Source organism: Crocodylus siamensis, chromosome 2 (genome assembly GCF_052110815.1).
Source record: "Crocodylus siamensis isolate JL-2025a chromosome 2, ASM5211081v1, whole genome shotgun sequence".
NCBI classification, from domain to species: Eukaryota; Metazoa; Chordata; order Crocodylia; family Crocodylidae; genus Crocodylus; species Crocodylus siamensis.
This window is the reverse complement of record NC_143396.1, coordinates 127,275,714-127,300,962: the sequence shown is the minus strand read 5'-3', so window position 1 is coordinate 127,300,962 and position 25,249 is coordinate 127,275,714. Positions and strand designations below refer to the sequence as shown.

General features: G+C 42.3%; 1 protein-coding gene across 6 annotated transcripts in view; it reads left to right on the top strand.

Annotated features, from left to right (window-relative positions):
- CSGALNACT1 (chondroitin sulfate N-acetylgalactosaminyltransferase 1) overlaps positions 1-25,249 on the top strand; it is a 104,275-nt gene that overhangs the window by 40,113 nt on the left and 38,913 nt on the right. For 5 of the 6 annotated variants that reach the window (XM_090036776.1, XM_090036774.1, XM_090036777.1 and 2 more), the window contains 3 exons: positions 3,778-3,861; positions 10,219-10,307; positions 22,195-23,122. In XM_090036776.1, the coding sequence (XP_089892902.1) occupies positions 22,489-23,122 (634 nt within the window). In that variant the 5' untranslated portion in view covers positions 3,778-3,861; positions 10,219-10,307; positions 22,195-22,488. The remainder of the gene's footprint in view (positions 1-3,777; positions 3,862-10,218; positions 10,308-22,194; positions 23,123-25,249) is intronic. The other variant, XM_090036778.1, reaches the window with a different exon arrangement.

The following is a 25,249-nucleotide window of genomic DNA, read 5'->3' as shown; positions in this document are numbered from 1 at the left end:
ATACCAGGATAGGCTCGTGTTAATTAAGCATCTGCTCTCTTTAGAGCCTTACCATTTTGCTCTTTTATCCAAAGCTTGCTTTTACTGGAATATGCCATATAGTGCAGTTCTAACAGCTTCTCAGAAGGTTTCTATTTTTAGCCCTGTGATAATGGATAAATGTATGACTCTTCAGCTAGCAAACTGCTTGCTAGCTTAGATTACTGTCTAATTTAAATATTACTTTATGCATGGAATTGATTATAAATGATAACTAATTTTTAAGGGTTAGGACATAGATACAAAAAATCAAGCGGGGGAAGAACTTCTATTTCTTTAATCTTCTCTTCCCTCTGCCTTCCTATTTTTACCTTTTTATTATTACTATTTCAGTTTAAGTAAGCTATTTCCTGAACAAAAGAGTTGCTTATAGTTGCTGGAATATTGCATGTAACACAGCTGCTGCTGCTTTCAGTTGCATCTCCGAGCTACATCTTGATATCAGGCACATATCAACACAAGGGACCATGTATAAGTTACATTACTCCAGAAGTAGTCCTAGGAGGCACTGTGACTTATTGAGAATCTTTGGTATCACCATTTACCCCCACTTCCTTTTTGCTCCTGGGTAGTTATTTACTGATGGCCTGTCACAGCACTAAATTGCTGCTCTCCTCACTGGCTTAAATACTCTGGCTGGTGAGATTGTGGAGTGAGGAAGACATCATGTACATAGTCCATGTACTGCTTATATATTTTTATCTATCTGCCTTGTCCTGCTTTTTTCCTGGACAACTGAACTGAAGGTCTGGTTAGCCCATAAAGAAGCTTAAGGGATGTTCTAGTCAGACTCTTCCACTATTGGCTTGTGCATTCTGGCAAGGATGGATAAAGCAAATTTACCCACCTGGTGTATTGGCACTAATGCTTCACCATGGACTTAACTTTAATGAAAAAAGGTAGGATAGACATCTATTTACACGCTTCTCAGAAAGATCTAGCTAGCAACATGAGGAAGAGTTATGTGTTCTTAATACATTGGATGTGATTGTCCAAATTTCATGATTATTTGTTGGTTTGCACATTCCTCCCTCCCCTTCTCTCTTTTAAGAAAAGGTATTCTATTGCGCCTGTCATCTCAATGTTTAGAGTGTAACTTAAGAATAAAAAAAATTAAAAGGTGCTAGAACAGAGCTAAATTGGAAAAATTACAAGCCAATAGGAGCAGATGATAGAAACCATGAGTTGTGTGGGAGCTTTAGGCTGAAATAGTTGAGCTTCTAATAAAAATACAGGCAACCCCTGCTTAACGCAGTTTTGCTTAGCGGTATTTCACTATAATGCTCATTTTAAATTGATACCTGATTTCACATAGCGCTCGGCAAGCATAATGCTTGCAGTCACCATTTTGGGTCATGAAAAACAATTGCGGTTGCCATCTTGGGTCATCAAATACTTTTGGTTTCACTTAACGTTCAGTTTTTCAGGAACCAATTAAGAGCACTAAGAGGGGGTTGCCTGTAGACTCTTGTTGATTCAATTTTGAGGCTATGCTGCAGGGGCAGAGGATGGCAAATATTCTATCTCGGTGCTAGGGGTGGTCCTGGGAAACATTTACAAGAGGATTTAAAATAAAAATGGAATATCTACCATCACACTGGATGGGGCAACTTTGGGCTGGCTTATTTATGTATTTACTTATTGATATTAGAAAGGATACAGAATATTATTGTCCAGGGAATAACCCCTAACTGAGATGGGTTAGGAAGAAATCTTCCGTTATTTTGTAATTGTCTGCTCCAAGATTTCTTCCACCCTTCCCTAAAGCAAATAGTATCTACTATGAGAGACAAGACAGCCAGCAGATGAATCACTACCTGAATTTCTGTATCATCCCAGATTGTCAAGAAGAGTTCCTTTTATGTCTCCCACATTTGTCATGGTTACAGGATGAGGGGAAGCTGCACTTCAGTGGTCCATGTGATTCCTTTGAGACACCACTTAGCTGACAGGCTTGGCTTCCTTCACCTCTCTCAGGGGTGGGGTCCAACCAATCAACCACTCTTTGGGGCAGTATGCAAACATTACGTGAAGTGTTTCACAATGAAATGCTTCAGAGATGCTCCTGTTTTCTCAAGGACCATTTTTAAAGTGGATCATACATTTTTAAGTGCTTCATCAGGTATACTGGGGTTTTGGTTGTAGCTGTGTTGGTCTAAGGACACAGGCACCCAAGGTTCTTTGGGTATCTTTTATAAGACCAACTAAGTAGTTGGAAAAAAGTTTTTTGCAAGTTTTTGGAAGAAAGAAGGAAAGAAAGAAAGACTTTTAGAAATATTTCTTACGAGGTGGGTGACAAATGGGAGGCAGTAAAAACCCTACAGGTTGGCCCAAAGGTCTGGGCTTATGGCCTGCCCGTACAGTCTAGTCCATGATCTTTTTAACAAGTATGTATCGCAACAAAGTAAATAAACAAGGGCAGGGGTCTGTGAGTCCAGGCATGAGCAATGAAAGAAAGAAGGGTGATTGCACCGGAAAGCTTGCAAAACATTTTTTTCCAACTATTCATCAGATATGTACATCTGCATCCTTGCTTCAAATATAACACCTGTCCATAGATTCAGGCAGGTCCCTTGTTTTGCTCTTATGGGTCTACAAGCAGATCCCGCTGGGTTTGGTCCCTGCAAGAGAATTCACTTTAGATTGATGTGAAATGCATCTTTCAAAGCAAAGTGGGTTTTATTTACACAGAGGTACGCAGCAGGCAAAGAAAGGGGTTCAAAGACAAAAGGCCTACAAGCCCCAGCTTTATCTATACCTTATCCTTTCTAGTTTTGGGCTGGCTGCATGCTGTTGTTTCATTCCTTCTTCCATAGCATCTGTTTCAAAGCAGCTGCTGACCACTAGCCCTTCCCCTCTCCTGTCGCGGCAGGATTTTTTAATGTTCAGTGTCCTTTTTGATCTTAAGCCCCCAGTCCAGGAAAAATAAGCCTGTAAACCTGGTTTCAGCTAGGCTCATAGGTGCTTTCCAATAAATAACATTCTCACTGTTCTCTTAAGGATCCTTGAAGTATTTTCCCTAGGGTCATCTTTGGCCATTATTTCATTCTCTGCTTGCTCTTCTCAACAGCGTTAGGTAGGCAGAATACCATCAAACAGGTTAACTGAGGTACATATCATCATAATAAATAATACAGCTCTTCCCTCTGTTCTCCACAATGTTACCCTCGGAAATACTGACACATTGATAAAATCTAGGATCCAGACTGTGGAGCCCTTACTCACCCTTATTCACATTTACTCATTAGCTGAGCAGTTATTCAGGCAGTGCTACTGAAACTAATGGGACTAATTGCAGGAATAAGTGCTCACAAATGCAAGGAAGAGCTCTAAATGGTTGTCCTTGTAATCAATAAAATGCAGCACAGTCCCAGCAAGCACCCCCCTGAGAATGAATACAAATATGAGAATATGTGTTTTTTTTACAGGCCATAGAAAAAGGTCATAGTTTTTGCTGGTAGTTTAAAAAGCAGGCAGACCAAAGAACAGATGAATTCTTGAACGGAATTGAAAAGGGAGCAGCTATTTAGCTGTTTTTTCTCTGACTTAAGCTGTCATGAGTTTGCTTTGGAAATGGTATAATTTTACATGCTGCAGAAAAACTGTATTAAAAAAGGGAAAACATCTATTTTGGCATAGTGGCGATCACTTCTTTTCTGACTCCGTTTGCTTACACAGCCGTGCCAGCACACATTCTAGCCAATCCTCGTTAAATAAAAAACATGCTGTCATTTGCAGGCAGGTTTCCATATGAACAGAAACAAAGACTTGCAAGCACGATGCTCCACCTTATAAAGAAATCTCTTTCCTTCAACAATTCTGGTAGGTAGTACTTATTTGTATGCTTTTTTCCCCTGTATGTTTTAATTTTGGAAATACTAAGCATATGTATTTTATTCCAGGAAATTGGTTCTTTTAGAAGGGTAAGTGTCCTAAAAAAGTTGGATTTGTGTCCACTTTGAGGCTGCATTGCGAAATAGAACCAAGCCAGTTCTCTTATAGTGGAATTATAAATCCCGTGGCACTTTGGCTTGGTTTTTGAGTGTGTGTTTGCAATATATTGCTTATGCATCCACTTCTGTTCATGATTTAAAGTTGTAAGATGCTTCACTCATAGAAGTCTTTCAGGAAATGTGGACTTGATGGCAGAATGTACTTGTCCTGTTTTACATGGTAAAAATACATTCCAGTCATTACTGGAGGAAGGAAATTGGCTTTTCTTCTTTGAGGAAGGAGGTCTGGATTAGTGAAGCAAGGTGACGTCCGGGTGAACTACTGAGGTTTAATACAGATTCCCCACTGAATAACTGACAATTTCAGCAGCTTTTAAAATTCATTGTGAAAACTGCAGTTATAGATTTTTTTTGTAGTCTGGAGACTGACAGATGACAGTAAGTTAGGAAATTGCAAATTCTTGGTACTCAGCTAAAATGTAAGCCATTTATGTGATTATAGATTGGGACCATCGCATGGCAAGGGACCATGTGGGCTTTTGAGTCCATTCTCCTGAGCCCACAGGAAGCTGTCTAATAAACAGCTACCCGAATTGGGTCCACAAGAACATCCACTGGTTTCCCACCCATCCACACCCTAGCTACAAAGCACTATCTTACATTCCATAAGAAACTTAGTATTTTTACTACAAACCTACAATGGGCACAGGACGAGAGCAGGAGGAACAAGGGCACTACCAGTCCAGGGAATGCAAAGCAATGGCCAGTATTAGCATAGTACATTATATGTATTTGATCTGTGATAAAATTTTCAAAAGCACCTAAGTTTCTTAGGAGCTTAAATCCCATTTCAGATGTGACATAGTTACTTAGGAGTCTAAATCCCATTGACTTTCAAATATACTTAAACTCTTCCCTGTCTGAGTCATTTCTAATAATGGGATTTTGGCTGCTTACTGGAGGTGGTCAAAAATGCTCTCCATTGGAAACATGTCATTTCCCCCCAAATTTGTATTTTTCATGGACACACACATATTTTGACAAGATTTCATTTTGGGAAAAAAGCCAAAACAAAGTGTTTCAGTGAGCTTGAAACATTCCATTTTAGCTAAAGAGAAGCTGAGGATGTATCTTCACTTAAAATCAACTTTCAGTTTCAAATGTATTGTGTAATACAAATGGTAACATTCTAGCAAATAAAGATGAAATATATCCATGTTAATGAAGCAAAAAAGTCCAGCTGATCCAAACTTACCTTTTTTTTAAAAAAAAACAGTTGCTTTGCAAGACGTATTAGCTTTTTGCTTGTTTGTTGTCATCCTAATTCAGAACAAAAATGCATTTAAAATGCAGGGATTTCTTGTGGTATGGAAATTCCAATTATGAGTTCTACTCCTTATTTAAATACTTCTGAAATCTTTACTCCCTAATCATGTTCATTCTTAAAAGTTAGCAGTAAAATATTCCCTTTGTCTTTGCAGTGTAGTCATGTGTATTGAACGAACAGGTTCCTGTATTTATGTAAAAACAAGAATACCCTTTGAATCAACAAATGAAAAGGACAAACTGTAGAGTCTTGAATGCAGAGGATTTTTCTTTTTGCTCCGTGCTAACCTTGCCTGAGAAGAGTACTTCAGCAACCCTTGTGATTTACCTTTTCCTTTCTGCAACTGCTAGGAAGAGGTTGCTTGTTTCCACATTGCCATGAAAGTGTTAAAGACAAGATTTAATTGTTAGGTGAACCTTAGAAAAAGTCTACAGAAGTTAACCATATCTCTGGGAATTAGAACCTTAAAGAGAAAAACTATTGAGCTAAAGTAACAGAGGTTTCCTAAATATCAGTTTTTAAGGGCTTTGCTCAAGATTTACTGTTGTCATATTTTTGAACTACCCAGAATAGTGACAAACTTATCCACGAATTAAACATGGAGCAGTGGACCAGCTTGGTTTGTGATTTTGTAGCCAGGGGAAATCTATCAAAGGAATGAGGATGCTGCAGTTAGCGTAGGTTGTCCTCTTCCTCCTCTTAGTCAATACTGACATACTAAAATGGCATGGCAGCCACAGACTTGAACTTTGACAACTGCAAGTTCCAGATATTTGACAGGAGGGTGAAAACTTGTGCAATCTGTGTCAATATTGCAACACAGGGAAAATACCTCCTGATTTTGGGGTATGATTAGCTCATAGCCAGAAGAATGAGAATTGGTTGATTTGGTAATTTAAGTTGTAAGTAACCTTCAGACCCATCAGTGCCTGCTTAGCCCTTTCTTGAAAAATGCTATTTGCCTCATATGCAGAGATACAGTTATTCTTCTTCTATCCCGTCTGCATTCCTTGCTATTTAGCTCTGGGTACTCCTGGTTTTAGAATTAACAGTGTGTTTAACAGGCTGTCTCTACATTTTTCCATTTCAGTTCTTCACTGTATGCAGTGGACAGTGGTACATTCAGGTACCCAGCTGCAGCTCCTTGACGCCAAACTGCCTAGCCCAAGTGGAAGCTAGAGTAGCAGGCAGTCTTCTCTAACTCAGGCAGGGCACAGAGCTCCATTATGCCGTATGTCTCCTCAGTACCGCCACTCCTGCATACAGTGAGAACAGAGTGGGGAGGCAGATGGTGCAGGAGACTGCTTAACTACATGCGCCAGCCTTGCCCTGGCAGAGCTTCTCACAACACAGTGGGAATTCTACAGAAGAAATCTTCAGCCAGTTTAAAAGGCCTGGAGAACCCAGCCCAGTACCGCCATTGTAACTTTTCTTACGGCTCTTCATGGAGTGTTTTCAAACAGGATTTTTAAAGCTAAGCTAAGCAATAAAGCAAAATGACATAACAGCATTTTTCAAGGCAGTTGCCTTTCATAGCTCTTTTTTTTTGCCACTCCAGCTGAAATACTAATATGATGGCACATAATTGATTGTCATCTGATACTTATCTAAACCAACTATAAATAAAACAGTAGCACATGTTTGTGACATTCCTCACAACACACTGCAGTAGTTAGTTTTTCCTGTTTTGGGGCTTAGCTTATGAAATGCATTTTCATGTACATACCTCGTTCATCCAAGTGTGGAGAAAGGCTCTGATATATAATAGCATTATATTTGAGTAGCTTGTCCTCTACCACAAAGGGCATTGAAGTTCAGGGAAATATTCCCTAATTAAAATTATATGCATGCTTAAGTACTTTAGTGAATCAGGGCGCAAGCCCTGGCCTTAGAGGTTTGCTTAGGATTCCAGATTTTATCTGTGTTCTGACACAGACCCTTAAAGACCAGATAATGTGGAGTTGGCAGGATCCCTAGAGCTGGCATAAAACTCACTGACTCAGTACATGCAATTTTAGTAATAATTCTAATTTATTAGTATAAAAACTACACACCATTAAGACATATATTGAGGATGTACTATGAATAACAGTTTCCCCAGATGGGTTTTAGGTTCTTCTATTGGCGACAGTTCTGATTTACCATCATGCCTCAGTCTTAAATAGGACGTCATTCCTGTCCTTGAGAGAGTTCACCTGGCCTTTCCCTATGTAGAATCAAATTGTAGAGGAGAATAGAGTAGAACAAAACTACAGAACATTTGTCAGAGGCAATAAAAGGACAACGGGTGTGCATATCCTATTTTCACGGTAGACATACCCCATCTCATTGAAAACCAGAGTAAAAATATGCCCAAAAGCTTAACCATTAGAGGCACAAAGATTTTTGTTGTTTTTAAAACATCCATATCCCAGCTCTGTCCACAATGACCATCCACATAATGTGAAACACCTATGTAGCTGGATTTGTTCTTAAACCTGGTTTAGTTTTGTAAAGAAGAAATACTTGATTTAGATTCCAAAAGGAAGTAAGTAACAAAAGTATTGTTCTTTAATGGAACAAGAACAGCCTACAAGATGGGCACATGCTATTTGCTAATGACAAAAGTCATCTCTAAAATGCAGAATTTTTGGTCAGTTTACAGTCACAGCTGCCATTGCACTAAGAATACGATTGCCCTCCCATTTGCAGAAGGTTCACTGGCCTTGGATTTAAGCTCCCCCTTTTTGGCAAGTGCATGAAGTTGAGATGGCACCTGTGTATTGATCCCCACATGAAATCAAATCAAAGGGATTGACTCTGCAGTTTTCCAAGATGGATGGCAATCAGACATCTCAAACTGCAGCAGCTCAGCAAAGTGCTCATTTCTAGAATTGGCAGCAAAGGAGGGTTTATTAATTTACTTGGAACACATCCAGAATAACTATTGAGCTAAATTCCAGGTCAGTCAAAATACAGATTGTGAAAAGTAACATGATAAATAATGGCTCAGAACAATTTTGGAACAGCCTGTATCTCAGAGCTGCATGCATGAGGTTGTTTGTTGGAAATGGGCATTATATGAAGCATGGCACCTCAGAGGAAACCATACTCACTTGTTCTATGTTATAAGGATCTTTGCCTTGGGGTTGGATAGAATATGCGATTTCACACACTGTATGGCAGAAAGAGAATGAATGAAGTGGCTGAAGCTTCCTGAAAAGCCTGTTCAGAAATTGTATGTAGAATTGGATTTGTTGATAGCAGGGATTGAACATAACTTCTCTGGATCTTAAAACAAAAATATTTACTGTTTAAGCTAAAAGACCTATCTCTGGAAACTGAGGATCCAGTAGGTTTCAACTTCTCTTTGTGGCTCAGGGAGCCATATTGGGTTTCAGCTGCTTGCAGCTTACTATAGGGAGAAAGCTGAATGAACCCTCACTTTTGTAGTTTGATTAGTGTTTTGTGTTGCAAACATACTATAGAAATGATGCAAGTGCCAGGTGAGTCGTGACAAATTATGGGGGTAACCCCTTGACAAATTATGGGGGTTTCCCAGAGAGTAGTGGAAATTTGACCCTCGGCTTCCAGAGTTCCTCTGGAGGTATCCAATGACATTTACCTATTGGAAGTCTCCCAGGAACAGCAGGACTAAAAACTGTGTTGAGACCTGTGGGATGTATATATTGAGGGCACTGAATTTCAGAGAGTTTAGCAGAGAAAGTGTGAATAAAGGGTAAAAATGCAAGTGTCAGAAAAAACAATTCTCCCTGACTAGTACAGATGTTGAGAGGTAGTTATTCTAAAATCAGGGAGAAGGCAGGGTACATTATTCAATTGTTTGTGGGTTGATGGGTGGAAAACAGCTGATTCTTTTACTAACAAAAGTGTTCTGGTGTGGTAGGAGTTGTTTTGGCATGTCATTAAGATCAAATAATAGCTCATTTTGTGAAGTAACTGATGTGTTGAAATTGTTGGTGTGTAGGAGGGAGATGGGTGGGACCCCGTATGACACCCAGAAGCAAAATGGGACACCTTAAGTTTGGTAGATTCCAGCTAGAGTTTAAGTCTTGTACCCAGAAATGTTTTGGGTTTATTTATTTTTGGGGGGGAGGTGTAAACCTATTCTTGACTTTAAGACTTATTTATTTGCAGCATTCCAGTGCTGGTTTATCTGGATGGAGCAAAAGCTATAAACAAATATCTACCTTGATTATATGCTCTTTTGGGGTAGGGATTGTCTTCTTCAATAATCACATGTGAGGTGGCAGTTCTGTAAGAGAAATAATAACAATGAGTGCGAAACATGGCTTTGATATTTAATACAGCTGCCACTTGTTTACTGAAGGTCACCCATAATGGGCAGCACACTTTCAGATTGCCTCTTGTTCTTTGCTGCTGTGCAGCGTGGCAGAGAATTGCTTTAATAATGATTTGGCCTGCATCTAAATGTACACTTTGACCACAGTGCTCTCATGGCCTTAGAACTATCAGCTGATCTTAAACTATGCAGCGGACAATACAGTCTAGCTAAAGTTACAGACCTATTTCACTAATGGGAAACCAATTACATTTGTAGCACAAGCATATAAAGCATACTGGTGTACGAAAACAAAATGTTTTCTACACTGACTCTTCCCGCTCAGAATTAGAAAGCATTATACTAAATTTAAAACCAGTACCTTTTACTTCCATTTTCCATCAGTGGAACAAAAACCTGCAATAATATTTCCATGGCTAATGATACTCTTGTGGGGTTTCACCACATTTAAATATTTATTACAACTTATTTGAGAGAGACTCCACTATAACTTTTGCTTAGAGGAAGAGAACAATGTAATTGTCTTTCTGTGGGAGGAGTCAGTTCCAGAGCATTTTAACACGCATATGTAACAACAGACTTCTCTCTCTCTTTAGGGTTACAGAGGGCAACACATAATTATGAGATTTTCTACTGGTGAAGAAATCTGGAACCCAAGATTAAAAGAGCAAGAAGATTCTAAGCAGTAAGTTTCTATCTTTTCTCCAAAAGCATGCTATGTAGTATATTATATTTTGGTTCTGGGTAATTTATTTTCATAATAATCCTGCACCTGCATTTAGGTGCTGAGTTAATTCCTAACCATGCATGGCAGAGTTTTAATTGTGCAGATGATTAGTAGTATCTATTGGCTGCATGGCACTAAGAGATCAATATTCTTATCCAAAGGTCTTTTTAATAACTTTGTGCACCTTGTCTAACATGTTCTACTGCTTTGCAAAAAGAGCAATTTGCTAGCAGGAACAAATGTCTCTGAAAAACAAATTTGTGATAGAAAACAGATTTATTTATTTTATTGCTTTCAGGCAGACAAAAAAAAAAAAAGGCCGGGATGACTGAGAAAGCAGTTAAAAATGTGGAAGCTATTTCGTTTTTGCATTTTATGACAAGCAGTCTAGGCTATGTATTCATGTTATCTAAACTAAAACTCTTATTATATAGTTTCAAACATGGACATGGGACTTCTATAGCTAATGTGGAAGGACAAGGGATATGATCCCTCAGTCAGTGTAAACCTGTAGTGCAGTGACATCAGTGAAGTTGTGCTGGTTTACACGAGCTGAGGATCTAGCCAACTGTCTCTGCACCAGTGTTTGAATGAAGACTAACAGGAGCCATTTCCTGGGATCTAGTTCAAGAAGATGAAGTGATGTTGAGACCATTAATAAGCAGATTGATACAGAAAAGCTTTGTATGAAGAGTCTTTCTATAAAGGGTATCTGAAGGAGAAGAATGAGGGTCCAGTAAATTTATCAGTGGGATTTCTTCTTTATTCTCCTTCTGTTCAAATTCTTATCCCTCACCTTTGGACAGGCAATTTAGATAAATCAGACAAGACAGACAGGATTCTCTTCAAGGATTATTACTCTCTATGATCAGTCAGCAAGGAGAAGCCTGGGAAGGTTTCTCACACCCAGTGGAGGTATTTTCTGTTTTTTCCTCCTGTTACACCAGATTACAGTCTCATTACTCATGCTGAATAGTGCTTTCCTCCACAAATTGCCCCACTGAAATAAGGAGAGCACAGTGCAGTTCACCATGACCAAGGAGTACCAGAATCTAGCCTTAACATTTTAAGTATTAGGATTGTGCATAGGACCTCTGCAGTAGGTTAGGAAATTTTAAAAGTTCAAGCAAAAAGCCAGATGCTCAAAGGGTTAGGACCTTTTTCAGTGTTAGACCTTTTGAGTTTTGTGTGAGTAAAATTAGCTGGTGTGTGTGTGTAAGGGAGGAGGGAGGACACAGCTATGGTCTTACAAAAGCTCTTACTTAGAGATTCTGATGTGAGCTGCTCATTGGTAGAGAGATTTCACACGCCCACACATAAATTAATCATAGCTGCTGTTATCCCAAGCCTTTTTTAAAGGATCTCAGCAGGTTCTGTGTGTTAAAGCAAGGGACTGGCAGCAGTTACTTGCAGCAGTAACGGAGCCACCCAGTGCTGAGTTGTGACGAGACTGCAGCTACTGTATGGATGGCATCACTGAACCTGTTAAAATATTTAACAAGTCTCTGTATCACAGATGCTGTGAGTCCATACTCCCCTGCCCCCATGTCAGAGAAGGTTTCACATGTCCTCATATCTTTTGTGGAATAGATATAGTTTCACTGACAATGCTTCCCTTTGGGTGGACTTGACAGCTTTGGAGGGATAACATAAGCCAACATGCTACTTTAATCTAGATATGGTATTATTTGTATTGTGGAAATGCCTAGGGAAGCTAATCTGGGCCCCTTAGTGCCAGGCATTGCACACATGGAAGAAAAAGTGATCCTGGACACACAGAGCTCATGGTGTAAAGAAAGAAGAACCTATGCCATACCCCACAAATTGAGACTTGCCATTGGCAGGGTTGGAGGAGAAAGGAATCTGTCATTGTACAGGCATAGGAAGGGGGGTTATGGCTCATACAGCCAGTATATCTGCTGCGAAGATCATACAGAATCAGATAGAGCCCAGCCCCTTTCTTTGGAGGGACATGTCATGCATCTTCTGTTTGCTCCGAGTCTTCAAGTCACCTGTGAGCAACACACACATTTTCACTGGGAGCTCTGTGTTCTGTAGAGCAAAAGCAACAAAGCTTCAACTGATTTCCACCCCACACAGCCTCATCCCTGTTTTTTGTGCAGAAGATACCCTCTGCCCTTTAATGACAGTAGGACCATGCTGCCAAACTGTGGTTCCTACAGCCCTCTCTTTCCTAGGTACAAGAGCTCTTCACTCACACTTTGCTGCCCTCCCCATGAAGAAGCTGAGGGTACAGCATCCAGCTCAAACTTTGTTTTTATTTCTCTGATTCCTGACTTTGGTATTTACAGCCCAGTACGTGGCTTGCTACATTTTTTTTAACTTCCAGAGACAAATGCCTTGTGGCCTTTAGGTACTTTTAAAAGTCCAGGTGCTGGAAAGCAATAGTGATTGGAATGGATTACCCATATTTCCTCCTGTACAAACTGTGACCCAGATTTCACCACCCTTTCTTGCTTTGAATAGTGCCTTACACCAAAAATGGACCTGCTGATTTTGGTGGGATGATTCACAGTGTAAGGTTTTAATCATTGTGTGTAAGTGCAACATAATCTGAACCTATGTTTAGAGCACACTGGCACCCAGCTCTGAGAATGGCAGACAGTCCATTAAAGAATATGGAAAACACCCAGTAAATTGGTTTTAAACAACCCTTTTCTGACTTAGGCTGACAGAACGCAGTAAAAATAAAAATGTCCCTGCATCAATAAGTTATTAAAATTGACATAGAACATTCACATTTCCATTGACTAACACACAATTGGGGGTGTTGTATTAATGCTTCCTGCTACAAATAGACTAATGCTACTTAATGCAATACTGAGTGCTGTGAAACGCAGGCATTTTTATGGCAGCTTGTGGAAAAATAGAGATTTCAGTCCTTGTGCATAGGACAACACAGATCAGCTGGTGCAAATCATCATAGTGCCAATTAAATCAATGGAGCCACTTTTATTTACAATAGCTGAGGCTATGGCCCTACATGTCTAAGCAGTAGATGGAATATGTTTAATTCTGAATTGAATGGATCTAAGTGCTGTACACAGAGCCTTACTCATGGAGGGCCAGATGGTGAGCTCTTACTCCAGCTGATTAGTAATTACTCACAGCAGTGATCTCAGTGGCACAACACATTATGCAACAGCTCAGCAAAGTGTGTAAGGATTTTGCTATCTTGCCCAAAAGAAAAGAACAAGAACAATACTCTAAAGTGAGCAATTCAGATAAAATGTCTAAACTTCATGGCTAGAGACAGTGATTCAAAAAGCCTGAGTTTGAATTGATTCAATCTTTGCAGGTTAGTCCAACCTGGCTATGCTGAATCAGTTCGTAACCATACAGACATCTCAAAAATGCAGACACATGCCTGCAGTGGCTCAGACTAAAAGCCAGGGGATGCTAGAGCAGCCCTCCCTTCCCTTCGACAATACTGCACAGAGGGGCATGTGGCCAGGCCCTGGCAAGATGCTCTGATTAGGGAGGGGTGCCCCCCTCTCCTGACCAGCTCAGCAGGAAATTGATAACACAGTGTTTATCACCCCATTAAGAAAACAACAGAGGGACATTACCAACTACCCTTTGATTCTGCCTTTGTCCTGTCTGCCACAGGACCCGTAGCCAGCATATAGTTTGCTAGCTAATGCTGAAAGGTGTCTGTGTAAGGCAGAGGGGATGAAGGAATCCTTACTTAGCAGGAAATGGTGAGGGGAGGGGCGGGGGAGCAGGGGGAAGCCAGGCAGATGCCTGCAGTCTCTGCCAGAGCTCTAGCCAGGGAGCAGAGTGAAGGGGCCAGCTCTGTTGTGGAGCAGAGAGCCCAGTCCAGACAGCATGCTGGGATGCTGGGGGAGTCTGGTTTAACTTAAACCAGCAAGGGGTCTGGGACAGACATTGCATAAACCAGTTTGAGCCAAATCAGTTAAGTCTGATACTACATTCAACCAGGCTTATCTCAAACTGGTTTCAGCCATTTTCAACCTGGTTTAATTTGCACTAAACATAGATTTCATAGATTTCCAGGGTCAGAAGGGACCTGGTAGATCATCAGGTCTGAGCCCCTGCTCTAGGCAAGAAAAAGTGCTGGGGTAAAGTAACCCCAGCCAGATGCCTGTCTAATCTCTTCTTGAACACCTCCAAGGTAGGGGAAAGCACCATCTCCCTTGGAAGCCCATTTCATATTTTGGCAACCCTTACCATAAAGAATTTCTCCCTTATGTTCAATCTAAATCTATTCTCCTTCAGTCTGTGGCCATTATTTCTGGTAACCCCAAGGGGTGCTCTAGTAAACAGAGTGTCCCCTATTCCCTGCTGATCCCCCTGATGAGACTGTAGGCACCCACAAGATTGCCTCTCAGCCTTCCCTTGTGGAAGATGAAGACATTCAGGTCCCTCAGTCTGTCTTCACAGGATCTTACCTGCAGGCTCTCAACCATATGAGTAGCCCTCCTTTGAACCCTCTCAAGGTTATCCACATCCCTCTTGAAGTGCGGTGCCCAAAACTGGATGCAGTACTCCAACTGTGGCCTCACCAATGCCGCATAGAGGGGAATTATCACTTCCCAGACCTGCTGATGCAAGGAAGAGTGTGGTTAGCTTTGCTTATTGCCTCATTGCAGTGGCAACTCATGTTCATTTTTGCATCAACCAGGACTACGAGATCTCTTTCCACTGTTGTGGCACTCAGAATGGTACCCCACAGTCTATAAGTGTGTTGGAGATTCTTTCTCCCCAGGTGCAGCATCTTGCATTTATCCTTGTTGAGTTACATCCTATTCTGATCCTCCCACTTTCCCAGTCTATCCAAATCTGCCTCAATTTGCTCCCTGCCCTCCACTGTGTTTACTATACCCCATAGTTTGGTGTCATCAGCGAAATTGGACAAGGTGCTTTCCACCTTCATCCAAATCGCTGATGAAGGTATTAAACAGCACTGGTCCCACGACAGAGACTTGGGGGACACCACTGCCCACATCCCTCCAGGGAGAAACCAACCCATCCACCACCACTCTCTGGGTGCATCCCGTAAGCCAGTTTTTTACCCACCTTACTGTGAGAAAATCCACATCACGGCTACTCAGTTTGCTCACAAGAATTGGGTGCGACACTGTGTCAAAAGCCTTTTTAAAATCCAGAGAAATAATGTCTACTTCCGCTCCTGCATCTAAGCACTTTGTGACCTCGTCATAAAAAGAGACCAAGTTAGTCAGGCAGGATCTTCCTGCTATAAACCCACACTGGTTTCCCCTTACCATTGAGTTACCCACTGCAAATGTGATCCTTTATGTTTTTTTCTAAGGTCTTGCTAAGAATAGAGGTGAGGCTAACTGGCCTATAATTAGGCCACTGGTCCTTCTTCCTCCCCTTCTTGAAGATAGGGACTACATTGACCCTTTTCCAGTCCTCTGGGACCTGTCCCAAGTGCCATGAGCGCTCAAACAGTTGTGCCAGTGGTTGTGCTATGTCATTGGCCAGTTCCTTTAGTACCCTTAGGTGAAGATCATTGGGGCTTTCTAACTTAAATACATCCAACCCTTTGAAGTGCCCCTTCACTAGGTCAGTGCTAACCATTGGTGGATTGGTATTACTTTCACTCCAGACTAAAGACTCACTGGGAGGTGCATTTTTATCCATGTCCAGGAAAATAGAAGCAAAGAAATTATTTAAGAGCTCTGCTTTTTCCATCCTATCAGTTACAAGTTGCCCTAGTCTGTAGTGGCCCTATGTTACCCTGTACCTTCTTCCTGCCCCTTATGTACTTAAAGAAGGACTCTTTGTTATCCTTAATTTTTGTTGCCAACCTGAGTTCTGTATCTGCTTTGGCCTTCTCACTGCTTGCCTGCAAGCATGAGCCAAGCAGGTATACTCCTCCTTGGTGGCTGCCCCCTGCTTCCACAGCCTGTAGCCATCTTTTTTCCTCTGAAGGCTCTCCTGGATTTCTCTGCTCAGCCAAGAAGGGTTTTTGGCTCTTTTGCCTCCCTTCACATGCACTGGGATGGTGTCCCTCTGTGCCTGTAGGATCAGTCCCTTGAGGAACTCCCAGCCTTCTTGGACTCCCATCTCACAGATGAGATTACCTCTCAGTCCCACCATAACCAATCTCCTAAGCTCATTGAAGTTGGCTTTTCAGAAGTCTAGCACTACTGCCCTACTAGTTGTTTTTCCAACTTTACGCCGGATAGTGAATCCTATCAACTAGTGGTCACTATCTCCTAGGTTACCTTGTACCTGTAGCTCCCCCACCAAGTCCTTCCCTGTGGCCAGCACCAAGTCAAGTAAGGCATCTCCCTTAGTGGGACTACATACCTCCTGTGTTAGACATAGAACAGAACATCTGTTCTGTTAAAGGTTTAAACCGGTTTCTGATCACTTAAGCCAGGTTATGCGTAATGTCTATCCCTAGCCCATGAGCCAGTATAAGGACTCATGGGAAATGAAAGTTACACTTCCATTGCAAGGGTTGATTCAGATAAGTCACAGCACAGGAAACTCATTTCTAGTAGAATTCAGTAGACGTGCTTCCCCGAGATATCTGTCCTGGGTCACTGGTCTAAGGCCCAGTCATACTGGCCCAGGTCTAGGTGAGCAGCACTTTACTGCACATGGCCCAGATGGGCCCTTCACTAAATCTGTGAATACAGGGGAGGGTAAGGTAAGACTGAGAAGACACAAAAGTGATTTTTGAGGCTCTGAGGAGTACAACATACTCAGCTAGATCATTTTACATATCCTCTCCATGTCTAAGTCCTGTGACTTTGTGCTGTGTTTAAAAACTTTTGTGGAAAGCTCCAGTCCAGAAATCCATTACAGCAAGACTCTCTTCAGGACATAGAGGCTACCTGACCACATCCATTCAAAAAACTTGCGTCCCTGAAAGAGTCTGATGTGAGAGATCCATAAATGGACTCAAATGTCTCCTGCCATAGCTTACAGCAGACCCCTCCCCTTTCACCAGAATTCAGTGGTTTTCAAGAAACCTCATGTCTGTTTCTGCTTTAGATGCCCTTTGTGCTATCCCATCACTGGATCCGTAGACCCACTGTATCAGGCCTCGCCTTCTCCAAGTTGGCTAGCACTTGTGCCCTGAGCACTAAGGTGTCTGTGCTACAGCATTTGGTAGTCTTTGCTAACCACTAACCATGTGCTGGAAAACACTGGCAATGTGCAGCAGGTGCATGTGCAATCCCTGAGATTGGCCAAGTACCCCCTGGAAGTGCCAGCCGTGAAACCAGAAGTGCACTTCCGGTTTCGTGGCTGGCTTGGCAATTGGCTGCTGGGGGACTCACCCTCTCCCCTGGCTGGCGATCGGCTGCTGGGAGACTCTCCCCCTCGTCGGTGATCTGGTGCCCCCCAAACTTGGGAGGTACCAGTTGCCCATGCTGGAAAGTACTGCTAGCACAGAAGGAATCATTCAATGGTGGCACCTGGAAAGAATTCTGGACTGTAGGGGTATTGTGTAACCAGCTTCTCTTAAATGTTTTTTACCCTTTTTTTTGGTCTATTCCTTACATATGTCCACATGCAAAAGGCAGGAGTATCAACGCTAACATCCCTATGTGTTCTTACTGGCCAAGTGTGTGTGCCATTATGGACTGGGGATATTGCTGCTCCCATTAACCCAGGATGGTTCCTCTGTGTTCCTTTGTTGTTTCCTTAAGCGTAGCACTTGCATTTTGGTAAGCAAAATGTTTCCCTAGGTGGAGATTCAGTACATTCCATGATCTGTTATTAACCTCACTTTCTGGAGAGCACCCAGAAGGTACCGGCTGGTCTACATAGCCTGCTTTAAGCCCAAGGGTTGTGGCCCATAAGGTAGGACTTATCTATACCCTGTCAGCAGCTGGTCTTAGGAAGTCTGAGACAGAGTATGCCCTGCTCCTCAAGTCTACTTCAGAAGTGGAAAATTGTCCATGGGGCTGCTCCAGATTCACCCTGTAATGTCTGCTTTCAGACCTGTCAGAGACTGAGGGCTCTAGAGTGGGTGCTGGGGATAAGTCATGAGCAGTCTCATAGACAGATTTTCTTTTCTGGAGCACATGAGAGGATTCATGGCCCAAAGTCCTGTCTTTTCTGAAACAAGTCCACAGCATCCTGCTACAGAAGCAGTGAGTGAGGCATTGCATTTTCCATGGCTATATCAGACAGAAGCATGAAAGCTACATAAGCAACATATCAAAGCATAATGTTTGTCACCCTAAACCAATTTAGTGGGGCTTTTCCAGCAGCTGAGCTAGTCAAGGAAGCTGTTGCATGTGACATGTTGTAGGCAAGAAATCACACCCACAAGCACCCACTTGCTGATCCACCACCCCCAGCTGTTATGATACCGGTGTAAGAACCTGGAATTCCAGCAACATCCATTTTTCTCTTTTTATTGCCGTGCTGGTTCGTAGAATGAAGTAGTTCAGATTATTCAGTGTCGTTGAGGTATATTTGGAGAACAAGAGACAAATGAAACTAACAATTAGAAAGCAAAGGGGATGAGGAGAACAAGGTAACCCTAAACCAGCACATACATGCACATGAACACACACACACACACACACACACACACACACACACACACACACGTGCATCTTTGAAGGTCAGATCTTTAACCAAGGTCAGATCTTTAACCAAAGTCTAAGCCTAATGCTGTTTTTCAAAAATAAAACTATTTATTTAAGCCATTGAGTTGCAATTTCAAGTTTTACTCTGCTAGCACAACTACTCCTTTCACTGATGTTCAGCCTCTGCTAATACAGTCAATGGACTAATTGTGTGAAGTGAAGCATATATATGCAGCAGTGTTTTATGCAGGACATCCTACCACTTCCTGATCTCGTCTCACTGTACACTACACTGCCTTCTTGCAGTCCCCTTGCCAGCTATGTTCTAGATTAATTTCCATGTCTTGAAAAGCTCCCTTGCATTTCAGGGGATGAGCTTTCATGGGGCATCCATAAGAGGCATCTATGCAACAGCCTTTCACTGTACAAAAGGCAGATTAAAGATGTAGGCAGTTGGCAAATGTGAAAACACTGAAGAGGTGTTATGATCCTGACAGCGCTGAGAACAGTACGTGCATTTTCAGGGGAGGTGAAGAGAAGGCAATTAAACAAGAGATGATTATGGCCAGCTGAAAGCTAGCTGGGTAAGGCAGCCGTAAGAAGAGGTTTTTGAGTAAAGGCAACGACACTTTTGAACTGCAAGCTCCCTTCTCATCCCTCTCTTCCTGCTGCTCTGAATATTTTTTTCTACTGCAACAATTCTCCATTGAAACCACTGGCTTTTTCTGGGGAATATTATAAATATTTTAGCAGCAGTTCAGTGTCACTTTGAAAAAGTGAGGCTGGATTTTTATAGCCTTCCCTAGCCCCCTCAACTCCTCCTCCCTAAACAAACCCTCATTCTTAGTGACATCACAGGCTGCTAAGATATTAATCGACATTAAAGGCCCTGCCACTTGAGTAGAGAGCTGCTGCAATATTGCCTACCAGGGACCACATTAGAGAGATGGACATCCAGAAGCCTGAGGAAGTTCATACGAGGAGTCTCAGGGAATTCAGTGGGCTTTGAACAAAGACATAGAAATGGCTCTGAGAGGGGAGCAGTTCTCACAGAGAAAATATATTTATCTAAGCCCAGGTGACTTAGTGGGCTAGAAAGGTTTAGATGTGCCAGTTTGTTTAGCTAAAAGCATGATGTCCTTAGCTTGAATGGCTCCAAACCCATTTACAGTTACCTGAGGCCAGCCTTTGGAGTGAATCCAAACAAAGGCTGAAACTCCTGCCTCTGGAGCTGTAGTGAGACAGACACCTTCACCACTTCAGCCCACCTACTGAAGGGAGGGTGGGATAAATAGGAAGACTGATCCTGCTACTTATAATCAAAGGCTCTATCAGAACGCATATACACAGGGGAGTGGTGTTAAGGCTCACTTTGAGTTCATAATCTTTGAGAGTTTAACCATGCAGATTCAGAGTGGAGTTTTTAATACAGCTCAGCATTGGCCTAACTTTACTTCTGATGCAATTGATGATAGAGTTACTTCAAAAGGAACTATGGAAGATAAACACTGAGCAGTTCAAAGACTTCCCCCCTGCTCCCCCTTGCCAAAGAGAGTATGTACATATATGAATGGGAACAGCTTTCTTTAGACACTATCAGATTAGCAAAAATGAAACTAGCCTTGAAAGTCACATGATTGAAAATGCTATGTGGAGCTTTCAGAACACTTTTAGCCACATGGACTAAACCCTGTTCATAGTATTTCCAGTAGCATCAGTCCCTTGATTTGTAAATCAGCCGTGCATACTGCAAAACAACTTCGATTCAAAACTTTGAGTGATAGATTATTATTCTGTCTGTGGGCTTGCCTTGGGCTTGTATCTTCATTATGAAAGGCATCTAACAGATACTTTGTAAGAGAGAGCCTCTATTTCAGAGAGTTTTGTTCTCTGTTTAGGCAAGACTGACAGTAAATGGAAGGGGGACTAGAGGTACAAAGAGAAGTAATGTGCCCATGACCACACAGCTGTTCTGTGGCAGAACAAGGAACTTCACTCTCTGTCTGCTGTTAAGAAGTCCTGCTGTTTAAATTTATATACATCTCACTCCTACTTGCACTTTAATTTTGAAATTAAAAACTGGTCTTAGAGAAACACTGAAAGACACATCTTTTCTACAGTTCATATCAGTTCCTATTTCTGACTACTCTGCCTCTGTTATAAGAATTCACAATATTTTTTAACCATAATGATAGATGTGCACACATGTGTTTGTGTTTCACTTTTCTTGTTTTCAAAAATGACTGAACCATTTTGCTCAAACCAGAGCGTAATAAGACAACCAGGTTCCTGAAGCAGCCACCACACACGGGGGCATTGATGACTTCTAGTTGCCACAGCTGCCATGATGACAATCATGATCAAGCGGCTGCAGCAGCAGCTAGTTTCTTCTTCCCCCTGTCCCCAAAGTTGGCGCTCCAGCCTGCTGCCCTACTCCCCTGTCCTAGTTATGCCACTGGCTCAAACCTTCTATATTTTTCAGCCTTAGAAAGAGACAAGGCATGGAAAACATCACAATATAAGTTGAAGTGGTAGAAGTTTCTTAAAATTATCAGCAACTGAAAGCAAGGGCTTAGAATGAAAATTCTGGGGCATCATTACCTATATGGCATGGGTGTACTGAAAGAAATGAAGTTGGTTACATGCAAAGCACCTGTTGACCTTCAATGGGACTAAATTGCATGGCACTTGTGAAAATTCCACCCAGATCTGCTTATTGCCCTCCAGTTACAAATATGACATGCAACTTGTCATGAAGACCAGTTACAGGGATTGGCATTCAAAAGTCACCCTCAGATGGGACTAGATTTTCAAGACCTTAACGCCCAGCTTGGGAAACTTTCCTGTAAGAATCCCAGTGGGAACTGCTGGGTGCCATGCCTTTTTAAACATCATGATTAGGTTGGTACATGAGAGCTAAGCTCTCTGGAAAATCTGCACTCTGCTCTTTTGGAGATCTAGCTATAAGCTGACTGCTGTGGATGTATGAAAGTAGAGTTCTAAGCTCAGGTCAGTTGTTCATAATCAATGGGACCATTCATGTGTTCAAAGCTAAGGATGTATGTATAGGGTTTCCTGGATGAGGCCTTGTGTTCAGCTTTAGCACTATCCAAAGTGGAAGTACTTTACAACAGTCTGAGCTGCTTTAGACAGGCCTGAAAGGGACAATAGCAAATGCCGCCACATGTGCGCAAAGCCTTGGAACCCTTGTCTCCAAAACCACTGACTTGATTTTGTAGAGTATGTGTTTGTGTAACTGGTTTTTGTCGTATGTCTTTCAGGTCACTTTCTGCAAACACGCATGAGCTGATCAGGTTACAATGGGAGTTATAGACAGGAGTGGCAGGTATCACTTGGCTCACTGCCTCTGCTTCATAGTTCAGCTTTTTGTACCATCAAGAGTACGCAAGACTCTGCCCAATATCCAAGCAAGGCATGCATATTAGGACGAAGGTGGTAAAGCAACTTGTGTGCACACATGCATCTATTTAAGATGACTTCAAGCACAGGAGCTGTTGCGCTTGGACATACAAAGTGATGTAGGTCCTGACATACTCAAAGCAGCTCCCCGAGAGATGATGTTTCGGCGAGGGTTGACTGCATGGCTTCCTCGGTTGGTTGGCCTGCTTGTTGCTGTCTTCTGTGCTGTATCCCTTGTCTACATGTTGGCCTGTACACCAAAGGGAGATGATGAACAGCTGGCATTCCCTTGGGCCAACAGCCCCACAGGCAAGGAGGGTTACCAGGCTATGCTGCAGGAGCGAGAAGAGCAGCACCGCAATTATATCAACAGCCTGAAGAAGCAAATTGCACAGCTGAAAGATGAGCTCCAGGAGCGGAGCGAGCAGCTGAAGAATGTGCAGGACCACTACACTGACTCACTGGGTGTGGGGCTGGATCGCAGCAACCCTGAGAAAACCCAGACTGATCTGCTGGCATTCCTGCATTCCCAGATTGACAAAGCAGAGGTGCATGCAGGCGTGAAGCTGTCCACAGAGTATGCAGCTGTGCCCTTTGAGAGCTTTACTCTGCAGAAGGTGTACCAGTTGGAGACAGGACTGACACGCCACCCTGAGGAGAAGCCTGTGAGAAAAGACAAGCGAGATGAGCTTGTGGAGGCCATTGACTTGGCACTGGAGACTTTAAATAGCCCAGAGGGTGACAGCAATACAAAACATCATCTGTATGCAGCCTCTGACTTCATTGAAGGTTTGTATCTGGAGGACCAAGAGTCTTGGTGAATGAGTCAGTTTGGGGTTGACGAAAAGTTCTGATGTTACTGTCATGGGGAGAGGGATATTCTCACCACTGAACCTATAGACCTCAGGAAGCATCAGTCATAGTTTCCCAGGACTGTCCCTGTGACTCAAAGGAGCTTCTTACAGGGATCATGGATAATTTAATGCACAGTTCTTCGAAAAATGATGTGGTAAAATCAGAACCTTTTTATCTCACAGATCCGTGGTTTGTGTGTATTTAAAGGTTTTTACTCTAGTGAAGAATTTCAGAGCCAACAGAGCTTTGGAGAAAGGATGCTGGTTTGCACACTGATAACTACATCTCAAATGCAAGTTCTGCTTTGTTCTCCATTAGGCCCCTGCAGTCCCTTGGTGTATTCTCAGTTACACCTGTGTAACTTCAGTGATGATGACAATAAAGTTGCAAGATACACCAGAGGCAGACTCTAATGACTGCAGTTGCTCACCTAAAATGTGTTTGAATTTGAATACAGTATGGAATTGCACAGGTGTAAATCAGAAAAAGGTCAAATGTTCCCCCCAGAACATTCCTTATTTGTAAGGATGCACAGGGTTAACCTCTAGACCAGTGATTCTCAATCCGGAAAACTTTTTACGGGTGATGCACAGTACTAACAAACACATATGTGATAGACAAGGTAAACCCAGAAATTCCCGGTAGAAATTCATAATGTCCAAAACAGTCTGACCTGTTGTGGTCTTTCTGAGTTTTTTGCAAGAGATCAGTATCCTTATACCCATGTGACAGAAGGGGCACAGGGAAGCAAAGTGACCTGCCTGCAGTTACCCAACAAGCCAGTGGCAGAGCTGGAATAAAACTCAGCTCTCCTAGGTTGTCCTGTTTAGTCCTTTATTCATTGGGACACATTGCCTTTAGATCACATTTCATAGCAGAATTACTTATTAAGGTGTCTGCCCATTCTGGACTTCCTGGTTGCCACTGCCAACAGGAATGCCTGTGTGTGCCAGATCTGGAGGCAATGGCTTTGTGATGAAAACACCTGATAGTGTAGCTATTGTGGAAGGCCCAAGGTATTCTGCTGAGGAGCTGCTGAGAGACAGATAGATATGATCTCTTCCCTGAAGAGTTTCCATCTACACAGGGTGAGTGACCTGTTGGGACTAGGGAGAGGACTGTGATCAGTTTGAAAGAACATGTATGTATGCCATTGCTTTTTGTTTGGGATGTTCAGGGGAGCTTCAGGGTGTTTCTTGAGAGCTGGGCTCCTAAGTCACTTAGGCTTTTTTGAAAATTATGGCCCTGCTATAATGTTAACATTAAGAAAAGGAATAAGCCCTGCTCTGCTTTCCCTAGCTACTTCTCAAGCTGTTCTACTTCTGGCAACAGAGGAGAGTATTCTGCTCAGGGATGGTATTCATGCCTATGGGATGGTGTGTAGGAATGACGGGAGAAGCAGCCAAGAGGGGTAAATTTAACCCAGCATTTGTTGTAAAGCAGATGGGATGAGTTGAATATGAACAAAATCAGAGAAGTAAGATGGGGTAGAGCTGAATACTAGGGCTATCCGAAATTTCACCACCAGTTTTGTTTCAATGCTGTTTCAACATGTTTTGAAACAGCCTCGAAACGAAATGAGGCCAGTCAAAATGTTTTGCCATTTCAAGGTTTTGCCCATAGGCTATAATGGGGAAGCTCAAAACAGCCTATAATTTTGTCATTTCTGGTCAGATTTAGATAAAACTTGCAGAAACGGTAGCCCCTTCTGAGGGCATAAAGTGTGTCAAGTTTCAGGAAGATAGGTGCAGGGGGTTCAGAGAAACTTCACCCCACAATCTTGACAGCCAAACTTGTGTCATGTGTATGTGTTAAGCCACAGCAGAGTCAAAACTACAGGAATGCTAGCCTCTGCAGAGGCCACACAGCCTGCCACATTTCAAGGAGATAGGTGCAGGGGGTTTGGAGAAACTGCATCCCAAAATCCTGAAAGCAAAAATCATGTCACGTGTATGTGTTAAGCCACAGTGGGGTCAAAACTGCAGGCATGCTAGCCCCTGCTGAGGCCACAAAGCCTGCCAAGTTTCAAGGAGATAAATGCAGTGGTTTGGGGGAAACTGC